A 24566-nucleotide genomic window follows, 5' to 3' on the forward strand; every position below is an offset into this window, starting at 1 on the left:
TCGGTCTGTCCCGGCACTTTCTCCCTGGTGTTCGCCACCCCTGCCTGCGGCGCTCGGGAAGGGAAGGTTGGAAGCGCTCGGCTATCGAGTGCGCCCTGCAGGGAAGGGGAAACCGGCCGGCGCGCCCCCCGCTCCCCCCGGCCTTCCAGCGGCGCGGCGGGGCGGGCAGGCCCCGCTCCGCACCGGCGGCGCCCCGGCGGGGGCTCCGCTCACCGCGGGAGGCGGCCGCGCCGCGGGGCTGCCCGCGCCCCGCCGGCCCGGGAAGGAGCGGAGGGGGCAGCCCCGCCTCCCCGCCGCCCTCCGCCGCTCCCGCCGCCGCAGGCCCCTCCTCCCCTGCCCGCCCCGCCCGCCGCACACATGTGCCCGCACCCAGCGGCTGGGCGCGCCGTCGGGGCGGGCGGGCGCCGCCGCCTCCCCGGCATCGCGCACCGCGCCAGCCGCGCACCGCAGCAGCACCGCTCCGTGCCCCGCCGGGCCGGGCGTCCCTCCGGTGCACAGAGCCCGTGGCCGCGCTGACGCCGCTGTGCGCCATGGCCGTCGCCTACCTGCTGGGCAACGGCTCCGCGCCGCTCCTCGCCGGCGCCCTGGAGGTCCCCTTCGCCGCCAACGCCTCCGCCGCCGCCTGCCGCCCCGCCGCGCCGCCCTGCGGGGCCGCGCCGCCGGGCGCCTGGGGCAACGCCTCGGCGGCGGGCTGGAACCGCACCGAGCCCTGCGGCGGGGCCAACGGCAGCGCGGGCGGCGGCGGGCCCTGCGCGCCCGCGGGCGGCGGCCCCTCCGTGGTCACGGCCATCGCCATCATGGCCCTCTACTCCGTGGTGTGCGTCGTGGGGCTCTTCGGCAACTTCTTGGTCATGTATGTCATCGTCAGGTGAGTGCCGCCCCGCCCTGCCCCGCCCTGCCCTGCCCCGCAGCCCGCGGCCGCTGCCGTCGGGGCGGACGCCCCACCGGAGAGAGCCGGCTTGCGGGCCCGCGGCCCGACGGGGCTGCTGCCGGCCCCCTCCGTCAGGCAGCGCGCAGAGGGCCGCACCGGGGAGTGCGGAGGGGCTGCTGCCCGCGCGGGGAAGGGAAGGAGGCTTTTGAGAAAGCGTCGGAGCGGGTCATGGGGGAGAAGAGAAACTTGCGGTGGGGCCGGGAGGACCGGCCGGGCCGGGCCGTCCCTCAGAAACCGCTGCGGGTCCGGGGATGCTCTACGGACCCTCCGTGCTGCAGCACCTCTGCGAGCTACCCTGGCCAAGGAGGCCCTAATCCCGCAGCTGTCTGCTGAGGAGGGAGCGTTTAAAGGGACTGTCGCCGCCGCCTGTGACCGTGTGCGGTACAGCGTGGCACACGGACACCCGGCACGAACCCACGCGTCTTTTCCCCACCACCTCTCCTAAACGCACAAGCAACGTGTAAATGGCATCGTGGCTAAACGCTTCTCTCTGTCCGGCTTTATAGACCCTCTGCCTCAAGTCTTGGTATATATGTTTATATTCATATAGGTGTATGTATACATACGTGAGTATACACGTGTACAAATACGCCAGGATCGCTGCCGCTACCCGTAATCCCGCCTTCCCGGCTGTGCTGCAGCACTTGGCAAGTTTCTCGCCCGTCAGCCCACCGGGGCTTTCACAGGCCGATCGCGAGTGGTGTCTTTCACGCACGAGAAATCCCGTGCCCGGAAACCGGCGGGAAACGGGCGAGAGGCAGATGACGGCGGCTCCTCGGCCCGCCCGGGAGCGGGGCGGCGGGTTCCGCGGGAGAACACCGCCACCTCCCGGGCGCGGCGGGGCGGCGGGACGGGGCTGGCCGAGCTCCTCACCCTCCCGGGGCTGCGCGTCGCTTCCAAGTGGCGCATCCGCTGAGCCCCGCGGGCGCTGCTGCGGGGGGGAGCCCTGGGGCGCCCGCCCTCCCTGCCGGGGCAGCGCCAGCGCTTCCAGTCTGCCCAAGTCTGGAGAGAGTCCCTTTTCCCTTTGAACGCGATGTTGGCCGAGGTCGGGCGCAGCGGCAGGGCGGAGGGCTATTCCTTCGGCATGTGCTGGGGCTGTCGCTGCAAAGCCTTGTGCAGCCGATGGACCTGATGGGTACCCGAGTAACGTGCAGCAGTGGGTTCGGAGTATAGTAGTTCAGAAACCGCGTGGGTTTAACTATACTTCAGAGGCTTCGTTTTAAATGCACAGAGCTGGGGAGAGTCTCTTCTGGCCTTGGTGGTCTTGGTCAGTCCGAGCCTCAAGCGATCCGTGTGAAGATACAGAGCTGCAGAAAGGCATCTGACCAGGGGCAGACGGCAATCGGCTGTGCAGGGTTGAATGCGTTCCTCTGGGAGAAAAAGCAGATGCACAACATAACAGAGCCAGGATAGCTGTCAGCAGAGAAATATGCCACAGGTTGTCGCTGGAATTATATATTTATACAGGGCATAACCCATAGTAGGTTCATATTTCTTACGTTAATTAATTGAATTACACTTGCACCACAAAGCCAAATTGGATGAGGCAGTTGCATTTAGATGTCTATCTAAAGAGAGCGTCTTTCCCTTAAAGCTTAAAAACAAAAGGGAGAAGCAAGAGGAGAAAGCACAAATGTGTGTTCATTTTACAGAGGAAAACACAAATAAATTAAATGGCTTCTCCAAAACCGTCCGAGAATTCTATGGGAGACGCAGGACCGAAACCAGGTCTCCTGTGCCAGAACAGCTTTTGGTATGACAGAGTTCCTTCCCAATTAATATCATGCAGCTTTTTGTGTCCCAGTTTGGGGTGAAACAGAGTTTACATGTTAATGGTTGAATAGGGTCTGTGACTTAAGCAACATAAAAATGCATTTTCTTTTTGTGCTTCTCTATAGGTTGAGTATATCTGAACAGCAATAGGGAACTTTTTGATTTATTTCCTGTTGCAAGCTATACTAACGTGACAGTATTCCAAATCGTATAATATGCATGTATGAAATGGTGAGCATATGTGCTTACATTCATGTATCCTTGGATCCAGCTGCAGATAGGAGGCAAACCTTTCACAGGATTGAATTTGGCATCATAAAAAGCTCCCCTTCTTTATCTACCTTTCACACCATGCCTGCTCAGGAAAAACAAAACATTGCAGTTAGTATTAATTTTGAGAATAATTGAGACTACTAGAAGTAAGATTTTAAAGTGATTCTGGTACCTAGTTTGCCTTGAAAATACTAGGAGTTGGGAGGTAGGCACTTAGGTATTTGAAACTCTGTCCGTACTCACCTTTCAGAGTCCAGCCCCAGTGAAAGCAACAGTGACTTCATACTCAGTGTGCTGCATGCTAATCTCGTGCTTGGCTTCTTTAGAAGTATTTTTTAATAATTATTATATTTTTCTTACAACTTCTCTGCATGAAGCAGATCCGTGGGATTGAAGGCAGAGCCATGCAAGTGCTTGCCTGAGGTGGAACTGTCGCTATCAGTCCACAATGCTACCCTGTTATCCCAGCTGGGGCAAAGAGGGGTCAGAAGGTGGATGTGTCCAACAAGGAGTTAGAAATGTATTGTCATTGTCAATATGAAAATCAGGCTCTTCATGCAAAGCAGGTCCATGGATTTCCACTTTATATACATGCTGCTTTATAATTAACGCATTCTTGTACATCCTGATGGGGCTGTTTCCTTTGTCAAATACAAAAAATGCTTTCTGAGTGACACCAGTAATAGTCAGGTTTTACTGCCAGCCATGAATTTCCTGTAATCTGAAAAATCTGTAGATAATTTTTATTATATGTTTTCCTCTTGTGCTTTGTATAAGTGTAAATTACTAATATGAACACAACATTGTTATGTCTATGTCAACAGCAAATGCTGCTTCTAGCTGCTGCAGAGTACAACAAGACAGTGTACAATTAGTACCATGTGGTATTGAATTAATTTACACAGTAATCTATAGGCCTTTCCAGCTTTCTTATCAAGTCAGTGGGAAATTAGTCACACACTAGAGTGGGAAGAAGAATATGCCTTGTGGTTAAGGCAGTATGCTGGAAAGCTGTAGTATCAGATCATAGATGAAAATTATTAGCATCGCTGATCTGGAAGAGAGAAAGAACTCTTGGAGGCCCCAGTCCTCCATGATGCCAAGTGCCCTGAGAGAACTGTAATTCCACCGACAGCCGCTAAAGTGACTCAAGTCAAGATTCCTTAATTGCTTTACTATTAATGTTGTCACATATCATAAACAAAGGGGCCTCGGGTTCTTCGTGATCCTTCGCAGGAGGAAGGAAATGTCTTTAGTTTCCTTAGAGGAAATGATTACTCTGCTTAAAAAAAAAAAATATTAAAAGAGGGAAAGAAGTCCACTGTGAAACGAAGAGAATTCTTTCTACGGTTTTCAAAGCAGCCTCTTCATAGCGTTTTGAAAAAAAAAAGAGCTATGACTGAAACATCATCTAATCTGGAAAGACTATGCAATACTGAAAGTTCTGGTTACTTCAGCTCGACTCACTCACACTTCAGGAAAACTAGTTACTTCAGGAAAACTAGTTACTAAATAGAATGAGATTTGGGGTGAAATTTCAGTTTCTCACCAGAGGAATAAATATTCTCGCACATGTGCACAGAAAGGGAAAAGCAAGGGCTTTAGAAAGAGTTCATAAGGTATGAAGCAGAGAGAGTCTGTTTAAAGAAATAAACTGAAAATTATCACAAGCTTGAAAGTGGCTGGAGTTTTTCTAAAAAACAGGGCTGCTTCTTTGTAAGGTGATGTGGAGTTACAGATGCAGTGTGAAAGAAGGCCTACAGCATCTCTTGTAGGAGCATAGATCAGGGAACTTAGAAACTAAAAAAAGCATAAAATTCATTCTTTTCTCTCTTGTCCACAGCCGTGTGAACTTCTCTGCATTTGGATGGGTTTGCATGAGCAAATGTGTGCCCTGCCTGTCTTCCACTGTCTGCAAAGAAAAGGTTCCACCCCGTTGCTAAGAGCTGTTAACTAAAGCCACAGCAGCCTTAACCAGTCATGCCAATCATGAATTGACACCGCTCACCAGCACAAGTCAGAGACGATCTGGGGACAGACCTGAGGGAGTCAGGTTGGGCAGGAACAGCACAGACGCTGATTTGAATGAGCGGCATAGTGAGGGGGTGACCCTCAGCATCCTGCATTACAGGAAGGCAGGTGTCCCTGTTTGTACACTGTGATAGAAGTTTACCAACCTCTGCTAGTGGGTAAATGTTTAACTTAGAAGTGGCTCCCCTCCCTCCCCAACAGTGAAGGGAAGCAGACAGATAAAACAGCATGTATACCTTTGTATTCTCTGGTTTTTTATTATATTGATATGGACATGGTCAAAATTTGGCTGAAAATATATTAGCAAGCAACCTGGGGATAACTCCCCTCTCCTGGAGGACTGGAGGTAACTGCGGGATGAGTGAGAGCTCTGCAGCCCCACACTTGTCTCCAGACCCTGTGCCACCCTGTGCTTGGCCCCAGTCAGCTCAGTGAGCTCTTTCCCTTGGGACAGCATGCCTGCCCCAGGAGGGCAGACCCCCCCTGCTCTGCTCACGGCTGCCACTAGGCATTTCTGGGCAGAAAAGATGCCCTCTCACTCAATTTTTTTTGAAAAAGCTGTTTCCGTCACACTGTATTTTTCTTGGAGTATCATTTTGGTAATGGCTCCCATGAAAAATAATGTTAAACACTTCCTGATTATTTTTTTTTAATTTCCTTGTAAAAATAAGTCAAATTGTACCAACTTGTCATGACTTCAGTAAAATTAAAAAATATTGTAAGCACATATTGTTTATATTATCTAGTTACTACCAAGTTAATGACTAATGAGCTGATTAGCTAACATAATCCTGAAGTACTGCTTTTTTTCAACTTACAGTATTTTTTCAAATCGTCAGGCATAGCTTTTACTGAACACTGTTGATAAGCTTTTGTACTTTTTCTAGATCAAAAGGTGACATATTTACAAATATCTCAAATATATCGTGATTTAAGCCCAAATGTCTCAGAATCATAGTCTAGCATACTAACCTCTTTTTTTCAGCCATAGCCAGCAGCTGGTGTTTAGTCAGAGTGGAAGAAATAGGGGCATCACTGTGTGAGAATCCTTCTAACAGTCTGTTAGACTGCAGAGAGACTTTCTGAGCTGCAGTTCACGTCAGCATTTATTCAGTAGCTTTTTGTGGACATTTCTAACATGCAGCAGTTTGAAAAAAATCAGAATCAAAAATAAGGTGTGAAAAAAAAGGTCACAAATATTACCGCTTTTAAACAAAGCTGCTTTAAAACAAATATTTTCTAAAGTAAAATTTCAGAATTCTGAAACACTTTTATTGAGTTGGTTATTTTTGAGCTTAGGTGTTCTAAGTTAGGTGTTGCAGAGATCCTGAGTAACGGATATTTAAAAAAAGTGATTTATTTTCATTACGATTCCAAGTGAAAGCAAATTTTCAATTCTTGATGATTCTCTTCAAAATACAAATCCCCTCATTACAACTGTATTTTTAAAAAAAAAAAAAACTGAAAGCAGCTATTTCTGAATTGCTGTGGTTAGGCTGATCTCAAAGTTCTTTTTATAATAATCTGTGCCTTCTTTAGTTTATATCATGAAGCTTGGGGTTATGGTATTGTAAGTGGGGATGCTACTACTATCTTTTAAAGCCCCTGCTCTCTTTTGGAAGTTGGCTTTTAATGGTGTTCACTAGCAAGGAGTTCCACAGCTTAGCCCAGCTGTGTTAAGAAGCAGTCTTATTCATCTGTTTAATGTTAAACACTTCTAAATCTTATTTATAGTCCCCTTTGAATTTACATGATGAAAAAAGGTAGGGATGGCAGACCATAGCTAATCAAATAACTGTGAAAGACATGAAATAGCATGTTTTTTCCACCTTCTTACTGAGAAGTGTTCAATTATCAGCTATAAGAGCTTGTATCTCAGATCAGGAATAAAACTTCAAAACCAAAATGTTTGTGTAGAACGGAGCATCTGCTCCTCATTGTGTTGTACGGAGCAATCCCAGATGAGAGAAGTCTCTTAAGGGGGAACGGGGAGCAGCAAATAGGGTGTCTTTTCCTGTTTTCGCCTTGCACAGTGCTAAGCTCCAGCCCTGGGGTGTGCTGCCCCTATAGAAAAATTATCCAAGAAACCAGTTACCCAAATCCTTCTCCTAGGGTGGATGGTCTCAGTACCTCCCTCAGAGCCACAGTTTCAGATGCAGTCTCATCCTTGTCACATGGAGACTAAATCCATGATTCCCAGTACTTTTGATCTGGTGTTCTCAAAAGACATAATTATGCTCCTTCTTTCTGTCACGCCTGCCTCCACCATCGCCTGCTTTCCCTTTTCCCCCATCACAGGCAGGCCTTCCTCCACGTTTATTCTCTCTCCAGTCCCTTTGTTTCACCTCTGTCACTTCTTTCCAGATCACACTCAACACCTTTAACTAGAAGACCCCAATCTCTTGTGTGCGAGAGACCGTACCTTGTATGCTTGGCATTACTTTGGTCTGTACAGTCTGTGGCCATGCTACCTCCCTGATACTCTCTAACCAGGAGGGATTGCCACCACTGTTCCCCATCCCACCTTTGAGGATCTCACATCTGCTAGTGGTAAAACTGCTTTCAAAGTCTTCCCTGCCAGCTTCCCTGCTGAGCAGGGGATGTTTAGTGTGCAGTCCTCACCTGAAGTGATCAGTCTACAAATGAGGAAGAGGGAACCAGCACCTGCAAAATAGCTGTTAATTGGCCCCTCTAGAAAAATATCACCACGGTTGTCATAGACGTAGTCAGTTTTACTCTCCATCATGCTTCCCTGAAGGCAGAGGGGAGAAAGTTAAGTTGAAGACAGTGAGAGTTTTCGTTTCCATGTCTTCCTAGCAAAGCAAAAACTTCAGCAACAGGCACCCACTGCTGGATGATAGCAATATGTTGGAGTTAGCCTTTTTGGCACCATTGATTTATTTCAGAGAGTTGTGTTACGCAGTAACTGCTAAAGCAGCAACCTTTACTGGAGACGCGTGTACGCCTCAGGCAAACAGAGACTCAGCTAAAGGTGGTTTAACAAACAGGCCAGATTGACTTCTGGAGTAATTGGCAGATAGTTTTCCCCCCATTTACCTAGGCTGGAAGGGAAGGAAGAGTACCAGCAGATGACTGTTTGGGCATTGGAGCATACATGTTACTGCCATTTGGTTTTTTATCATTAAGTAGATTTTTATGGTGTCTGGGAAAATAAAAATAAATTAGGGCAATAGGCATTATAAGACATTGCAACATCCTAAATGTTTGTGAGGCAAGTTGATATGAATATATCTATAAAAAACCTGTTCTTGACTGGTTCCCTTCCCCTTTTTGGAAAAAAAGAAAGAATGCATCACATCAGCTTTATTTTGTATGTCTTTCTGCCAGGATATTTTGCATATACATGTAATTTAAAAAGGCATGAAAGTAGTAAGGGAAATAATAAAATAGTTACCTGTTACGACTACTGTGGAGTTTGTGTGTTCTGGCCAAAGTAATCTCCTTGCTTGTTAATCTTCTCAGTCAGACATTGAGGAAAAGGACCAGTCTTCCTCCCCAAAATAGCTATTTTTCTGAAAGAAAGAAGCTTGTTTTGTTTTCTCTGGCGAGGAGCTAAACTCACTGATTGAAACTAAATAGCAGAAAGCGGATGTCTATACGATGCCTTTCAGTAGCAAAAAGGCAGGAAGAGCCGTAAAGAAAGCAGCAAGTGAATTTTAGCCCAAAGCCCAACACAGTATTGCAATTAATTGAAAACAGGATGAGTGAGATGCCCTCCCAACTCCCTTGGTGCCACATTATTCCCAAAAAGACAAGCACCAGAGTCCGAAGAAAGTTGACTCTTCCTAAAAGGCTTTTGTTTAGCTCTCCTTCTACCAAAGCTGAGGTCTGAGAGAAGTCGCTAATTGGCTCTGAGTACAGGGAGGAATGGCCCTGAGCTGGTGCTTCTCCACAAGGAGTGGTGTGCTCTGCGTGCTTCTCCTGCCTGGGCCCTGTAAGCAAATACTGGTGGATCTGCACGTGCCTTGGCACTGCCCCAATGCCAGGAACAGACTAGCTGTGAAGTCAAAGATGCTAGCAAGATAACCCAAGGGAAGTAAACTTTAGCAAAATTCTGGCTTAATTTCATTTGTGCTGTGGAGGAGAATAAAGTGAAAAAGGAACTTGGGAGTGGGAAGACAAAGTATTAGGGGGCAAAGAGGTAGCAACTGAAGCAACTGCAGTCCAGCGGTTATCTGCCCTATGTTCAGATCCACATTCAGTGCATACATTCAAACTCCTTCAGAAAATGGACATCCCTTTGCGATATGCGAGGAAGGGAGGGGAAGGCTGCTCCAACATAATGTTATCTGAAGGCCTCACTGCCCTCCTGACCAAGTATGGCACATAACTAGGCCTTGAGATTTCTGATCTAGTACACTCCCTTACTATGTCATGCCTTTGCACCTGAAGTGATGCCTGATATTCACATGTTTTTTCATCTCTCTAGTTAAACCACCATCACCAGTCACACCAGTGACCAGGTAGTGCCGTGTTAGGAGTTGGGATGCAAGGCTTTAACAAGAGAAAACAACCACTATCTCTGTCTTTCTTACAGGCAGGGAAATCTCCCTCCCTTCCCCAGTTCAGCTTTTACCTGCAAACTCAGGATTAGTGCAGGGAGTAAGTGAATGTGCTGCAAATTGCACAATTTCACTGTAGCTAAGTGTGAACATTTTCTGCTATAACGTTGTACCTGCTGAAGGTTTGGAGGTGTTTTTTTTTGATTTGTTGTTTGTTTATTTTCCCCGAGGGCTTATTATTTTTAAATTACATCCTTGTATATGATCTCTTCAGAAGAACATAAATCAAAGGGATGAGTAGATTGTTAACCACAGTATGGCATCTCCAGTCTGGGTGACCCGGCTGCCTAATAATGTGTAAGAGTTGTAGACAAATTTATAGTGCTTGTACCCAGAGCTTGAATTTAATGCTTAAGGCATAAGCATTGTGACGTACTCATGAACAGAAAAATCAAAGACTAAATCTTCAAAATGATTAAATTGTATGCTCCCAGACAGGTAGGTTAGTTTCATCCAGAATATATATGACTTCAAAAATTTAGTAGGTAACAGTCTGCCACAGCACATGTCACAACTGTGGCTGAGATGATACAATATGGGGTCTTTCTGTCTATAGAGACCCACTACAATGCAAAGAAAGGCAAAGGACAATAAGATAGGATGGCCGTCAGTTAAGTCCATCATTTGAGACCCTTTAGCTCAAAGGTACTTTCCAGAGTGTGGTCTAGCTGAGAGACTTCATTTCAGCGTCAAACGTACTAATTGGATTGGCAGACAGAAGAAATTTTTGAGGGTTTTCCCAGACTGTCTTGAATATGGCATAACCTTTGTCAAAGTTTTAAGGGCTCAAAGAAAATTGAAAGTACCTGATATCTCAGGAGAGCACACAAAGAATCCCTCTTTCCTACTGTTTTTATGTTGCATATGCTAGATGCACCAGAAGAGCCATGGAAATAGATGTTCATTTAAAGTGGTCCAGCTAGGCATACTTCACATGTTTTAATCTTCCCACCCAAGGAGACCTCAGCTAATCTAACATATGCACATAATGAGTCTTCGTTTGTTCAACAAGACATTTATGCAAGAAGAACGTGAATTTGAAATGCTAACCTAGTCTCCTCCAGCATCAACAAGAGTTATGTCAGGTTGTCTATGCAAGACCTAATTGCTGGCTGTTGTTTCTTTCAGCAGCCAAACGATTTTCATGAATGACTGCTTTCTGCAATGAATCTCCTGTAATTAAGCCAGTTTTTCATATATTTTGCATTGAACTTAAACACAGATCAGTTGAAGCAGTCTTTGTCTCCAAATTAGCATGCTGTAGACAAAAGCTTGCGTGCCTTTGCGTTGCTGAAAGTAGTTATTACCAACCTATCATCGGCCAGCCCATTTCCTAAGTGCAAAAGGCTGTTTCTGCTTTTCTCCTCACTGTCATTATTCAGATAGGAGCGGTTTTCAAATTGACTTGTAATGGTATGTATTACTGTATTAATTGTGCTAGATGTGGACCGCCTCTCTGGCTTCTTTGCACCAGCTTAGTGGTACAAGGATGTTATAAAAGTGATCTGGTACAGAAGGGCTTCAGGGTCTGGAGGAGGTTATATTTCAGCGGTCCACATGGATGTAAACAGCTTGTCCAAGAAGCGGTAGGGACAAGACTCACATGGCAGTATACCAGCTGTGTCTAGTAGGCTTGGCTAAAGTGTGATGCAAACTAAAAATTTCATTAATTTTTAAGAAAATATAAGGTCTTCATGTTACTTGTTCTTTACTTTTGAGCCATGGAGGCTTTAAAGAAAAGACTCTTCAAAAATTTTTGAAGGTGCTAAGGTGGAGAGTAAACCATTGGAGTAGGCAGGCCAGAAACAGCTGCGCGTGTCTTGCGGAAAGAGAGAGAGGCCCATGCGTGCTCACATCTCTCTTGTTGCATGACTGTGGTTCCTGCTCTAGATGCTGTTACACTTTGTGCAATGGAGCTAGGGGTCTCTCTAGGTTAGTTTGGTGAACCTTTTATTTGGTTTGTAAACTACAAGCAGCCCATGGGCTGCCAGTTGAAGAGGTCATTTCAAGACTTCTTGTTTATGCTTGAGTGCTAGGAACTTAGTGACTGAGTAGGATTCTCATACTTTATTGCTTTTATCTTATTCCATGCAAATCCCAGATGAGTGGACCTCTACAGCTCAGATCTTCAAACTTCAAGCATATTTTAAAACTTTCCTGGATTGAAGATAAAGGCAAGGCCAAGTTTTCCCTTCAGAGTTAGACAGACATAAAGTGTATTCTTACTGTTGTAAAACTGGCCTATCATCTACAACTAACAGCAAAAAAACCCACTTCATAAACAGGTATTTTATGATACAAAACCTGCACTGAGGAGGAAGAAAGAGGATACTGATGGGTGTCAGTATTATAATGAGCATCATTAATTTGAATATGCGTCAAGAGCAGTATTCACCAAAAAACTGAGTCATCATGTTGCTCTATTAGTCTTTCATTGCAGAGTTGTAAAAATAAAAGTAGTGTTGCCCAAAGCCAGCTTCTGTCTTCACTTGCAACCGTGCTTATTGCCATGCAAAATTTAATATACTTAGTGGTTTAGATGCTGAAATTTCAATGTGATCTAAATACCAGCGTTCAGGTTTTCATGGGTTTGCATTTAAGACTCTTTCTTTACACATCTGTTCATTTCTAGATTCTCTAGTGGCCTTGAATGAAACTGTGAAAACAGTGTCTCTTTTGGCATTTGTAATTTGTATTTAAATTTATATTATAAACACAATTTTTTTTGTATTAATAAGTCATACAGATATTCTATGACTTTAATTATATATAAAATCCAGTCCCTCTGAAGTATACAAATCTCATCATATACACATCTCTATCTGAATGGCTGAAATGTTTGTGCTGCTTGTTCAAACAGGTAGACTGATACCATAGCAAAAGATTTAAAAACAACAAAGATCAAGGCTTTGAAGAGCTCCGTTTTGAGGGACTGTTATTTTTCATGCTGTTAAAATTACATTTAATCCATTGCTTCAGTATTTATTTGTTCGTACCAAAAAAATAATCCTGGGGACACTGATAATCTGCTTATTGGAAAAATACATGTTTAACAAAATGTACCTTTCAGAAATAAGCCCTTTGTAAAATCTTGAAATATTCAGTACAGAGAAACACCCAAATCCTGTGGAATTCACTGAAGAGAATATCGTTAATTTCAATAGGCTTTTGTCGATTAGGCAATTGTGGAGGTAAATACTTTCTATCACCACAAAAGCTCTGCTTCCTTTCTTTGTAAGAACAGTGTGATTAGCAATATAAAGATTACAGAGTAAGTCAAGTAAAATCCTTCATTAATAGCCTATAGAGCCAGCCCATTAAATGAAATAAGTCCAAGAATTCTAAGCTTAAACTGACAATGAAAGCAAGATAGCAAAACTGAAAAATGTGTAGCATTTCAGTGGGATAAGGCCCATGCCGGTCCCAGTGACAAAACACTATTCCATTCATTTAGAGCTTTCCTCTGGCCATCCTCTGGCATGCTAACCTGAGAGTCACTTACATACTGGTTGATGTATTTTTTTTTTCACTGTAATTACTGATACAAACCAAAATTGTCATCTGATGATGTGCTTTCCAGACAGAACTGTGCCAGAATTGTGTGCGATGGCAGCAGCATTGAGCAGCGTCCCTAAGCGTGTTTTTTTGTCCAGCCATAAAGATAGGGCAATCACCTCAGGGCTGAGCAGGGATCAGCAGCCTGGGTGAAACAGAGAGCCACTGCCCCTCCACGGCTGTTGCTGCCTGGGCAGATCAGTCTGTTCGCAACACAGTCAAACGTCCAGGTTAGCTCTCTGGACACAGCCTTAGCTAGTGCTGGATCTGTGGTCAGACCTATAGAGAAGACATTCATTTTTGATAAACAACAGGGGACATGGCAAAAAGAGGGCTTAGTACTATGTTTTCATTCTGGGTAATAATAAGGTCAATATAAAAACGTTGCCATTTTCATTCTTCTCTGCAAGATTCTCCAGCAAATTGGCAAGAAAATATTTTCTCCTTCCTCCAAACTGTTTTTAGAGAGCTGCAGCTTATTGCGTACCTCTCCCACGCTGCAGTCCTGTACATTTTTTCTAAATAATTCCCAGCAGAGGGAGGCATGGATGCTTGCAGCATTTACTTAAGTTAGTGTTGCAATACTTCTTAAGTTAGTGTTGCAATCTTGTTGGATAAATGGAGTGTGCCTATAAGAAAAGTTTTTACGGTACTTTCAGAACATGGGTTTTATTTAAAACTTGGAAGTATCGCACTCAGATCATACTTTCTCAAGACAGCAGTCAAGAAAGGGCTTGGATCTACTTGAAAATCTTTTTTTTAAAAAAAAAAACCCTAAATTGAAATAGGGTTGTTAGTGACTCCTTATGCACAGTGCTAGAAAATGAGAGAACAAAACCAGTACAAGCTTCTTCAGATGTTCATCATAAAAGCTATCTAGATGCATCCAGCAAGAAGTCTGCATTTCTCCAGATCATACTAAAAATGTTCCAAATGTGTGTTCCCTACACAGCCCTGGCATCGGGGTTTCTTCGCAGCTGACTCATGCTCTGAAGAGGTCAAGGTCAGAGAGAAAAAACTCCATGAAATTCTGTATTTTACACTTTGTCTTCCCCAGCAGGTTGCCCAAAAGATCTTTTCAGATGGGCTGTTCCTCCTGGAGATCACTCTATAAATTGTAAAATGTTTGATCAAACACTGCTTGTTACTTTGCGGAAACAGAAGGAAGCTTTATCAAAAAAGAAAGCCATCTGACACCCCGAAGGCCAGGCAGCTACAGTGCCCAGCAACCTTGGCAGCAATCAGGACAGGAGGGCAGCATGGCCAGGAACATTACTTAGAGTGAAACGTTCATTCTGCCACTGCAAAAGTGTAGCATCCTCATAAAAAGTGGATCTCAAGTGCTGCTCAGCTGACACAACTGACTTGAAAGAGTGAAGGGCTCTTCAAAAATTTAGTGAAACTGAGGAGGAATTTGTGCTCTACTTTTAGCAATGCAAATGCAAATTAAAACATAAAAAGCTGCCCCTGCTCATCTGTGACTGAAGTGTGACATTCAAAATGCAGGAAGTAGTTTTTGGATTGTTAGCAGCATAGACTTAGGAAGAAGTGGGTGCAACAGAGCTTGAAGACTCCCCTGATGAAATAGGCACTGTGGTGGAGCACAGCGAGCGTTTCTACCTCAAGCGACAAAGCTGCAGCTTCTACCCCAGGGTGTGGGGGGGGTGGTTCTATTTGTACATTCGGTGCATATGGTTAATAGCATCTGTCTTCTTATTCAATTGAAAGAACATCTGTCCACCTTACATTGGACATTGAGATTAGTAAAGCAATGTAGTAACCATCATTACAAATTTTTTTAGAATTCTATAATTACAAACAAATGAGAAAATCTAAAAGCCTGAATTTTTAGACACAGTGGATTTGATAATCACACTAATCTTTTAGGAACTTATTCCCTAAGGAATTATGTCATTACTACTCCACAACCTACAAACAAGTTCCATATTTCTACAGACCACGGTTCTGATACTTGACATGACATCAGCAGATACAGAAAAATCTATCCATTTCATACAATGTCTGATATGTACAATTTTTTTTCACCTTCTCAATTCTTTAGCATCTATAATATTTCTTCTGTGTGTATCATTTCTCTCTGCACAAGTTAAATTAATCTTGTCTTTCTTACACCCTTTAGCTAATGCCTCACTGAACTGCAAACTTTATTGTAGATAAACCGTAACAAGATCATTTGGTTAAAAGCAGAAAAGGTGATCTTTGACAGCACATTATTTCACAGAAGTTTCTTATAGATGGTGCACTGGACTCGGTTTTGTTTGACATTGGCAGTTGTGGTCATTCACATGCTCTGCTGATTTTTTTTCTAGGTACACGAAAATGAAGACTGCCACCAATATCTATATTTTCAACCTTGCATTGGCAGATGCTCTAGCAACAAGTACTCTGCCATTCCAGAGCGTGAATTACTTGATGGGAACATGGCCATTTGGTACCATCCTTTGTAAGATTGTTATATCCATAGACTACTACAATATGTTCACCAGTATCTTTACACTGTGCACCATGAGTGTGGATCGCTACGTAGCTGTTTGCCACCCAGTTAAGGCCCTTGATTTCCGTACCCCCAGAAATGCCAAAATTGTCAATGTCTGCAACTGGATTCTTTCTTCTGCCATTGGCCTGCCAGTTATGTTCATGGCCACCACTAAATACAGGCATGGTAAGTCTTGTTTTCATTCCTAAGTTGAATATTTCAGTGTTTAAACTCGTTTCTGCGTTGTTTCACTTTATTGTAGAGGCGTTGAATTAACTTCTGACTGCCAACCTGTATAAAGCAGGTGTCAGTGCAAATGGACCCCTTCAGCAATTTTGCATCTGGCTGTAGTTGGCTGAACACAGCACAGCACACGATCTGGCTTTTACAACAGGCAGTTCCAGCTCCTTTCTGTGGGCCTGTGCAAGTCTCAATGCCCCACACAGTTACTGTAGTGTTTGGAAAAGCCTCTGACTGTCTTCTGCTGAGGGGCAGTTATATGTTGCCATACAGCACAGAAGCCTGTGCTTTACCGAGGATGTTCCCACTGAAGTTGGCAGTGATAGATATGTTGCACCTTGTCTAGCAGGACATGATAAAGAGCAGAAGGCACGTTCTGGATCACTGTTCAGAGACCTTCCATGAAGTGACAGCATCTCAACATAAATCGTAACCCTCCTATTGCGCGCAGTTACCAAGTGTCATGTCATTCTCTTCCCCATTGCTCTGAAATGCCCAAATTCGCAGCAAGTATGGTGGTTGAACCATCTTTCTTTTCACCAGGTTTTATGCTGAAGGTGAAAATGAGTCAAAGTTTAAGCATTTGTGACAATTCAGCTCTTGTCCAATATACATGCAATTCCAAGCAATAAAACACAAAAGAGAACACATTACTTTGGTTTTGTTTTTCTAACTCAAACTTCATACATGTTTTGCAGCATTGTGTCCTATCAATGTTTGTGCTGATGACACGTTGCAGATATTACTTCATTTTACCGGTCTACTTAGTAAATCTTCGTCTATTTGACTATGATATTTAGCAAAAAAGGCTTAAAGAGAAGCAAATAAAAAACTGACCTGCTTGCTCTTCTCTCCTCTTTTCCTTTTTCTCCAGGCTCTATTGACTGCACACTTACATTCTCCCACCCTGCATGGTACTGGGAGAACCTCCTGAAAATCTGTGTGTTCATCTTTGCCTTCATCATGCCAGTCCTGATCATTACCGTATGCTATGGGCTGATGATTTTACGCCTGAAGAGCGTTCGCATGTTGTCTGGCTCCAAAGAGAAGGACAGGAACCTGCGAAGAATCACAAGGATGGTTCTTGTAGTGGTGGCAGTGTTTATTGTCTGCTGGACTCCCATCCACATTTATGTCATCATTAAAGCCCTGGTCAACATCCCAGAAACTACTTTCCAGACTGTCTCCTGGCACTTCTGTATTGCTCTAGGGTATACAAATAGCTGCCTTAATCCGGTCCTTTATGCATTTCTAGATGAGAATTTCAAAAGGTGTTTCAGAGAATTCTGCATCCCCACTTCCTCAGCCATTGAGCAGCAAAACTCCACCCGAGTCCGACAAAACACTCGTGACCATGCTTCCACTGCCAACACTGTGGACAGGACTAACCATCAGGTATGACTAGCAGTGGAGATGTCATCTCTGGATCCGGGCCTCCCGCTTGGAGATGACACGTATTCTGAAGTTACAGTCTATACTGATTTGTAGCTATTTGAAGGTCTAAACACCTTCAGGGTTATATTTGAAACTGGTGTATGCTTACACAGAGAGCCCAGTCCTGCATGGTGCTAACTGTTCTCTCATCTAGTTAATGCTCAGAAGCTAAGGGCTTTCAAAGGTACCTTGCATGACTGGGTCCAGCGTGCATGCATACACAAAGCACACAAAACAGTGTTTCATTTGCAGGATGTTTACAACAGGTGACTGCTTTAGAACTAGTTGGAGATTGATCACAGGTTTCTCTATTCATACTCCTTGTCTGCTGATGGAGACAGGAGTGGGGTATAATATAGATCTCTCTTCTTCCATTGCAACAGTGAATAAAAAAGAGAAGAAACTGTGGTTGCACACTTTTGATTGATGTACAAAGAAGGCCTACCTGGCCTTGTTTGTCCTGGAAGACATGCGAGAGGTAGACAAAGGCTTGTCTACATGTGGTTCTTTTATCAGACAGTTATCTGTGATGGCTAAGGTTGGCTTTGAGAGAGAGGGTGAGAGAAATACATACACATGTTAAGAAGTATTGTGTCGCTTTGCCAGTTAAGGTATACTGAGAATATACTTTTTCCATGTAGAAATACCTTTTGAGAAGTAGGGACTTTATGGCACAGCAGATACCAAGAGAAATAGATTTTTTTAATTATTATTATTATTCAGGCTATTTTTGCTTAGCTTTTGCAAAGAAGCTCTTTTGTTACATGTTCCTGTGATTAGTCCCAATAATTTCCAATCCCCATTCCTCAGTGAACATCAAGTAAAACATGAAAGCAAATTTTGACATTCATGAAAGCAACTCAAGCGCATCACAAGCACTAGAAGTTTGAGTCATCTCTGTAATTCTTATAAAAAGAAGAACAAAAGGCGGAAGCCTAGTTCATTTCTTGTCCTGTCACCTTTCAGCGGTATACTTAGGTTGCTGCTGCCACTTGAGCCTCGAGCTAGCTGCCTCCTTAATGTGCAGAAGTCAATGGCTTCTTGTGAAAACAGTTACATACCTGCCACTCAGCTGCTGCCAGAAGGCCCAAATCAGAACATTACTGTCTCCAGACAGTCAAAGTAGTAATTGCACCAGTAAAGAGGAGGGAGCAGGCTGGAGGGAGAAGGGCTAAGGGGCGAGGTTTTATTAAGCATCTGCAGCTGGTGTTCTTGTTCACCAGCATCTGATTAATACATTCCAGAAGGTGGCCTGTGAAATCAGTTAGCCCCTGCTCAGTCTTACGCACACTTTGGTGATGGAGCAGAACTGCCAGGCTTGGCAGAGGCGCATACATGTATGTATGTATATATGTGTAGTATTTACTAGGTGTAGCAAAAATTTATTAGACATATTCAGCTGTTAATAATGCCTTTGTAACCCTCAGTGGAGTCACTTCTGTGCATGTGTCTGACAACAGGACTGTATATAGAGTACAATTCCAACTTTTTACAGTGCAGTGCATATGCACAGATTTCCACATTTGGTTATGTATCTTTATATTACTTTTAGGAGAGCTGTAGCCTTCTAAAATTCTACCCTCAGCCCAAAGGCTGAGTGAAATAAAGTCCATTTCGCTGGGCACTGAGCAAACACAGAATAGAAGATCATCCTTCCCACAAAGATCTTTCAACCCACACCAACAAGAGAGAAAGCCAACTGACAGGGATGGACCAAGCAAGTGAAGTGAGCTTTATAGTGGCAATAAGGAGGAAGCTAGTCTTATAGTTGGGTTCTTTGTTGGCTGGTTTGTTTTTTTTTCCATTCAGGGAGTAGTGATGAAATTAGTTAAGAAGAGATAAAGCACATGTGAAGAGAAGTGAAGGGGAAGATGCTGAAGGGAAAGGGAGGTGAGAGGAAGAGGAGAAAGGGGAACATCAGAAATGAGGTCTGAGTGAGTCAATAAGGAAGGAAACTGAAGCAAAGAGCCAATATGCATGGAACAAAAAGTGTATGCAGTGCTGTAAGAAATTGTTTGACTGCCTGGCTTTGACTGCTTTGGTAGCTCTTCCTAGCAACTGGTCATCAGTTTTCCCCGGGGCCAAGGAGAAGAAGACAACGCTTGGAAGCTCATGTCCTCGTAGATGGGTGGATAGGTCTCTTTACATCGTCTGGTATTTGAAAGAATTTTAAATGGCCATAAATGGGCCCAACTTCACTTCCCTCACCACCATCCCTGCAGTCCTTGCTTTGTCAGCTGCTGCTGCTGCCACTGGTTTATTTCTGCCAGATGTGCTCGCTGGATGCTGACCTGAGCCTTCTCGCTGCTGGACTCCCTGGAGTACAGCACACCAGCTATCAGGTGCAGTCTTTCTCACTCTCTACAACATCTAAAGAATACATTCACACCAAGCCAAGTTCAAACACTTTTTTTTTTTTTCCCCAGCAGACATTTTTGTGAGAGACAATATTTTTGTTGTCTGCTACTACCAGAATCACAGACGAGGTCATAGGACTAATCTGCACTAAAAAGGTTCTCTGGGACAGTACTTACAAGTGTACCATCCAATATTTTTTATTATTATTATTGGTTTTTAAACAGAGAAAGCCCTAGGGTGAATGCAGCTTTTGCTCTCAGAAAAGAAAAAAGAAAGGAACAAATAAAGAAAAAACTCCAAACAAACCACTGTTTGCTCAAACAGTGAGCTTTTGTAAATTCTATTGACAGGGCATTCTTTTCACAGGTAACTGCTTTCTGTACATGAAAGTCTAGCTAGTATATCTGTATAGATCTAAGTATACTGAGAAGCTTTTTGTTGTATAGACAAGGCCTTGGAGAGCATTTGGTATGAAATCTAATTGCAAGGCTGTATAGTACTCTGCACACTTCACATCATTTTCAAAGAAACAGGTGTTCTACATGTTGCTTTTTTTGCCAAGTGAGAATTCTTTACTTCTGCTAAAGTTAGTGAGAACTGCAAGCACTCAATGGCTCAACAGCTTAAGGCCTCACACCCTTAAAGCGCTTAAAAATAAGCATTCACTGGTGGAAGGAACACCTGTGTTTTCTATCAGTGCAAAAACGGTAACAGGAAACATCATAAATTTCATATTATTCTGAGTTAAAATACTGGCCTTCGTCCTACTCTATGGCTCTTTGGCATTACCAAGAAGATCTAGATTAAGAGTTTGATTATTTTATTGGCGTTTATAGGAAGTGGGAGAGCAGAACACGCTCATAACTCCTCCAGAAATGCAGCTTCTTTCAAACGCACAGAGAAGCATCCGATTCGTAACGCCGATGGTGTGAGCATTTATAGAAATGGTATGTGTTCAGTTAGCAATGTAGTTCTGAGGGAGAAAAGACAGTGGCTAATCAGGCGTGCGAAAACTGGAAGAGTTGTAAGACTGAGGTGTTTTCACGTTTGTGGGGGATGTATCCTGTGTTACACTCAGCTAACTCCTGCGGTAAAATGTTACATTTGTCCCAAAGTGAGCTTAAAGGCTTGGCTTGCTTTAATTTTCAGGGATGCATGTGCAATCTTGTAAGTGTATTTGTAGGAAGTTAAAACAAGAGTAGGAGTGATGGAATCCTGGAAAAATTGCTTGCAAAGCAAAACTGCTTACTTTAAACTTTTCTCTGTATGACCCAATATTGTTAGGGAATGGTAATAAAGGACCAAATACTAGCTTTGCAGATGGATGAGGGTTTTTTGATGTCATTGACGTTAACTTGATTCACAGCAAAGACCTTGACAAGTATTTTGAAATAGCTTTTACTTCAGATGCACAGAGACTCTCTGCATTAATTTATCTCTGAGATTTTTAAAAAGTTTGATTTTTTTTAAATTAAAAATTCATTGATAATTCTTTTTTCCTGAAAGCTGTGTTTTCCAAATACCTTTTATTTTTGTTAATATCTGTGTGTTAATAACAAAAAAAATCCTAAACACTTAGGAAAAATGATTATTAATAATTATAGAAATCTGAGAAATTTAATTTGTTTCAGTGAGTTAATTTCTTTGTGACCCATTTAAGTTTTTACAGCAGCCTCACCTGAATGTATCCAAGCCACTAAGTGAGTTGTGTATAGGCACATTTTCAGGACTATTTAGTCATCTGATGTAACTATTTTTTGTATTTTTAGCTTCTGATGCTTTCTGCTTAATCAGTGAAGTGTCTAAATGCCATAATGGAAGCTGCAAATCCTCCTCATATGCTGAAAATGAGGCCTCAGATATCTGCAGTAACCAGAAGCACTGGTATTTGTGCTCAGCCCTGAAAGATTTGCCCTTGCTGCTCGGATTGGCAGCCACATGTAGAAATAAAAAGGATATTGGATTAAAGAAAAATTATTTTTTAAGTTGAAACAAGGAAAAAGTGAAAGCTAGTTTCACTTTAATTAAGTAAATGGAGAAAGTACTTTCTTACATTTTGATTTTCTCAGTACTATATGATAGATGCAAGAAAATATGGGGAATGCTTTTGAGTCCTATGCAGAAACATGACAAAAGCTGGGCAGATTCTGTAACTCCAAACCTTGGCAGATTTACGTCTACCTGTGTTAACAGAGAATGGCCTTTCTTTGTGTTTTTAGAAAATTGATATATTTCTTTTCTAGATAATACTATATTTCAATAATAATTGTAAAGTACTGATATCTTACAACGCTCATTTCTGGCAAGATAATGACATCTATGAAAAGGTTGTCTAAATTCAACAGATCCTTAAAACTGGGCTTTCTTTTGTAGCTGATTTGCACTGACATAGGCCCTTTGTGAATCTTTTAGGTAGCAGAGAAATCAGAATGTGTTTGTCAGACTATTTCGTGAAAAGAAACAAGAATAAACGATGCTATGAGGACCAGAACTAATTAGATGGTTTCTAAGATTGCCTGTGTTTGTGAATTAGAATAAAAGGAGAAATATTTCAGGTTTTTCCTTAATAAATTTTAAAAAAAAGTTCATTAGTAAAAAAATACAAAATAAATGCTTCTATTTTATCTAATCCATACAGATAAGTGAATATGGACTTCAAAATTCATTTCTGGATCTAGACTTCTCCAAAAGATAGGGACATTCACATTTAGGATCAGTCAGTTTCTGGCCAAAAGGAATTGAGGGGAAATATTCCCAATACAGAATAAAGAAAATCCCTAAATATATTACGTTAAATTGAATAAGCACTTGAGTTCTGTTGTGGCCTTGGAGAAATTTATCTCCAAATAGGAAGTCTTAACAGCCTCCACTCTGATGAATGTGCTTGGAAAGTGATCCAGTTAGAAGATGCACTTTCCTTTTCCCGGCCCCAAAATCTTTACCCGTGTCCCATTACTTCTACAGGGACACGTTCCCTCTCTTGTCTCAATTAGGCTTCATCTGTAACTCTACATTCCGAGTCGTAAACCCTTTCTTTTTCAGCAGGCTCTAGTGCTGCAGGACAACATTTGCTGGGCAGTAAAAAGGGTTGCACACTTCCAGGACATGCTGTGGAGTGAGCAGATTTTCTTGATGAAAGCATCTGTAGTGCTGTTGTGCCTGTGCAAATAGGACTTAACATGGATACTGTGGGCACTCAGGGCAGAGAGGTTGTGGGGTTTGTCCGCTGCTATAAGTCTATCTCACACAAAGTTTAAACTAGACTTTAACTGCAAATCCAAAAGTTAGGCAATGTACTGATGTGGACACAGGGTGTATCATCTAAAATACTAACTCCCCTGCAATTGCTACAGAAAGAATGCAGTTAGGGAGTGAAATCCTTCCATGCTCCTGAAATTCATAGAGTTCCCCTCTAGAAAGAGAACTGGCTTGGTAGGAAATATTTCTAATTCAAATACCGGGTCTACTAATGTTTCTTTATCTTTGAAGGTCAGACATGAGTCTTTTCTATGGTCACTTTCTCTGCCTTTGTTGCTTCATGGCAAAGGCATGCTCTTGCCTTACTCTCTGGGCTACCTGTTTAGCTTTATACAGCAGGACAGTAGCTGCAAATGAAAGTAAATTCCTCTTTAAAACACCACACGTGCAAACACACACACAAACTTGTGGGTGGGAAGAAATCAAGTGATTGTTCATTGTATTTGCAATTTCTTTCCTTTCAGTTGGAACTTCAAGAAGCTGAAACTGCTCCACTGCCGTGACAGGGTCTCCTGCCGCATAGCTCTCAAATCAATTGCACACCAGTGCCACAGTGTGTCTGGGCAGTATGCTATGGGAATGTGTAGGATACACTTTCCCCTCAAAAAATACCACAGAGGAAAGTGCCTGCTTTTCCAGTCTGTCAAAAATTGCTTCTGCAGCACTTCTACATTGCACATAACAGAAGCGTGAAACTGAACAGCAAGCAGAGCCAAGAGATATGGGGGCTTGCCAGGCTTCAGAGTTCAAAACAGTCATGTTTACCAGGAATACATGCATTAGTCTAAAACAAGGCTTCTGTACCTATAGCGCAAGTTACAGTGGTGTTAAACAGATTGGAAACAAAAATTCAAAGGCGAGTCAACTGTAGTTTGAAAAATGAAGTTGAGCTTTTAATGATGGAAAATAATGAAGCCGTAATATTGTTGGTACGCAATTTACTCTTAAAATTTATTTGTAGAGATGTTTTCTGTGCAGATTATTTGTGTGCCCAAGTCTCAAAAGATCGTCTAGAACAACACATAGGAAGTTCAAGAGGTCTTCTTTTATAAAGATTGCATGTTCCACCATTTCAAAGGGAAAATATTTCTTTCAGTGCTCACTTATCAAGACAAAAATCCAAGCTTCACCTTCTGCTTCTGTTTCTCACATAAAAAATAGAGTTTAAAATCAAAACAATGAGCTATCACTTTTTCTGAAAGACATAAGTAAATGAAAGTATTCCATGTTGTTACTGATTGTCAAATGATCCTCAAAACAGCATGGACTCTATTAATATAAATTCCTATGTGAATAGAAATCTAGCTCTAAGCCTGTCAGAGCTAGCACAGGCTGATCGTGACTTCTCTTTCAAGTAGTTTGTCAAATTTTAGCTGCCCCATCAGCACCATTTTTAATTTGTAAGTCATCGACAGTCCCTATGTGAAGTGCTTGGAGCAGTTAATGCATTAGACTTTTTTTTTTTTTTTTTAAATGGTTACATTTTGCTAGACATTTTTTTTTTCTGAACCAAACCCATATGTTTGCTTTTCTAACTAATGTAATACAGTCTACATCTCCATTTTGTGTTAGCTGCTAAAACACATTAAGATTTATGAAAGAAATATTGTACTGAAGTAAATGCCACCTTAGC

General features: G+C 42.9%; 1 protein-coding gene across 1 annotated transcript; it reads left to right on the forward strand.

The window, feature by feature from the left end:
- Positions 1–530: 530 nt before the first annotated feature.
- On the forward strand, positions 531–23436 carry OPRM1 (opioid receptor mu 1). The gene is made up of 4 exons (XM_086461112.1): positions 531–868; positions 15477–15829; positions 16758–17278; positions 23398–23436. The coding sequence occupies exons 1-4, from the start codon at positions 531–533 to the stop codon at positions 23434–23436; spliced, it is 1251 nt and encodes a 416-aa protein (XP_086317238.1).
- Positions 23437–24566: the final 1130 nt, after the last annotated feature.

This window comes from Leptosomus discolor, chromosome 2 (genome assembly GCF_034619465.1).
Source record: "Leptosomus discolor isolate bLepDis1 chromosome 2, bLepDis1.hap2, whole genome shotgun sequence".
Classification (NCBI taxonomy): Eukaryota; Metazoa; Chordata; class Aves; order Leptosomiformes; family Leptosomidae; genus Leptosomus; species Leptosomus discolor.

What these genes read in the sequence shown, in the direction of transcription:
- OPRM1 (XM_086461112.1), top strand. Translation starts at nt 531, where the DNA reads ATGGCCGTCGCCTACCTGCTGGGCAACGGCTCCGCGCCGCTCCTCGCC. An exon ending in CACCACTAAATACAGGCATG is followed by an intron (nt 15,830 to 16,757) that starts GTAAGTCTTGTT and finishes CTTTTTCTCCAG; the next exon opens with GCTCTATTGACTGCACACTT. An exon ending in TGGACAGGACTAACCATCAG is followed by an intron (nt 17,279 to 23,397) that starts GTATGACTAGCA and finishes CTTTCCTTTCAG; the next exon opens with TTGGAACTTCAAGAAGCTGA.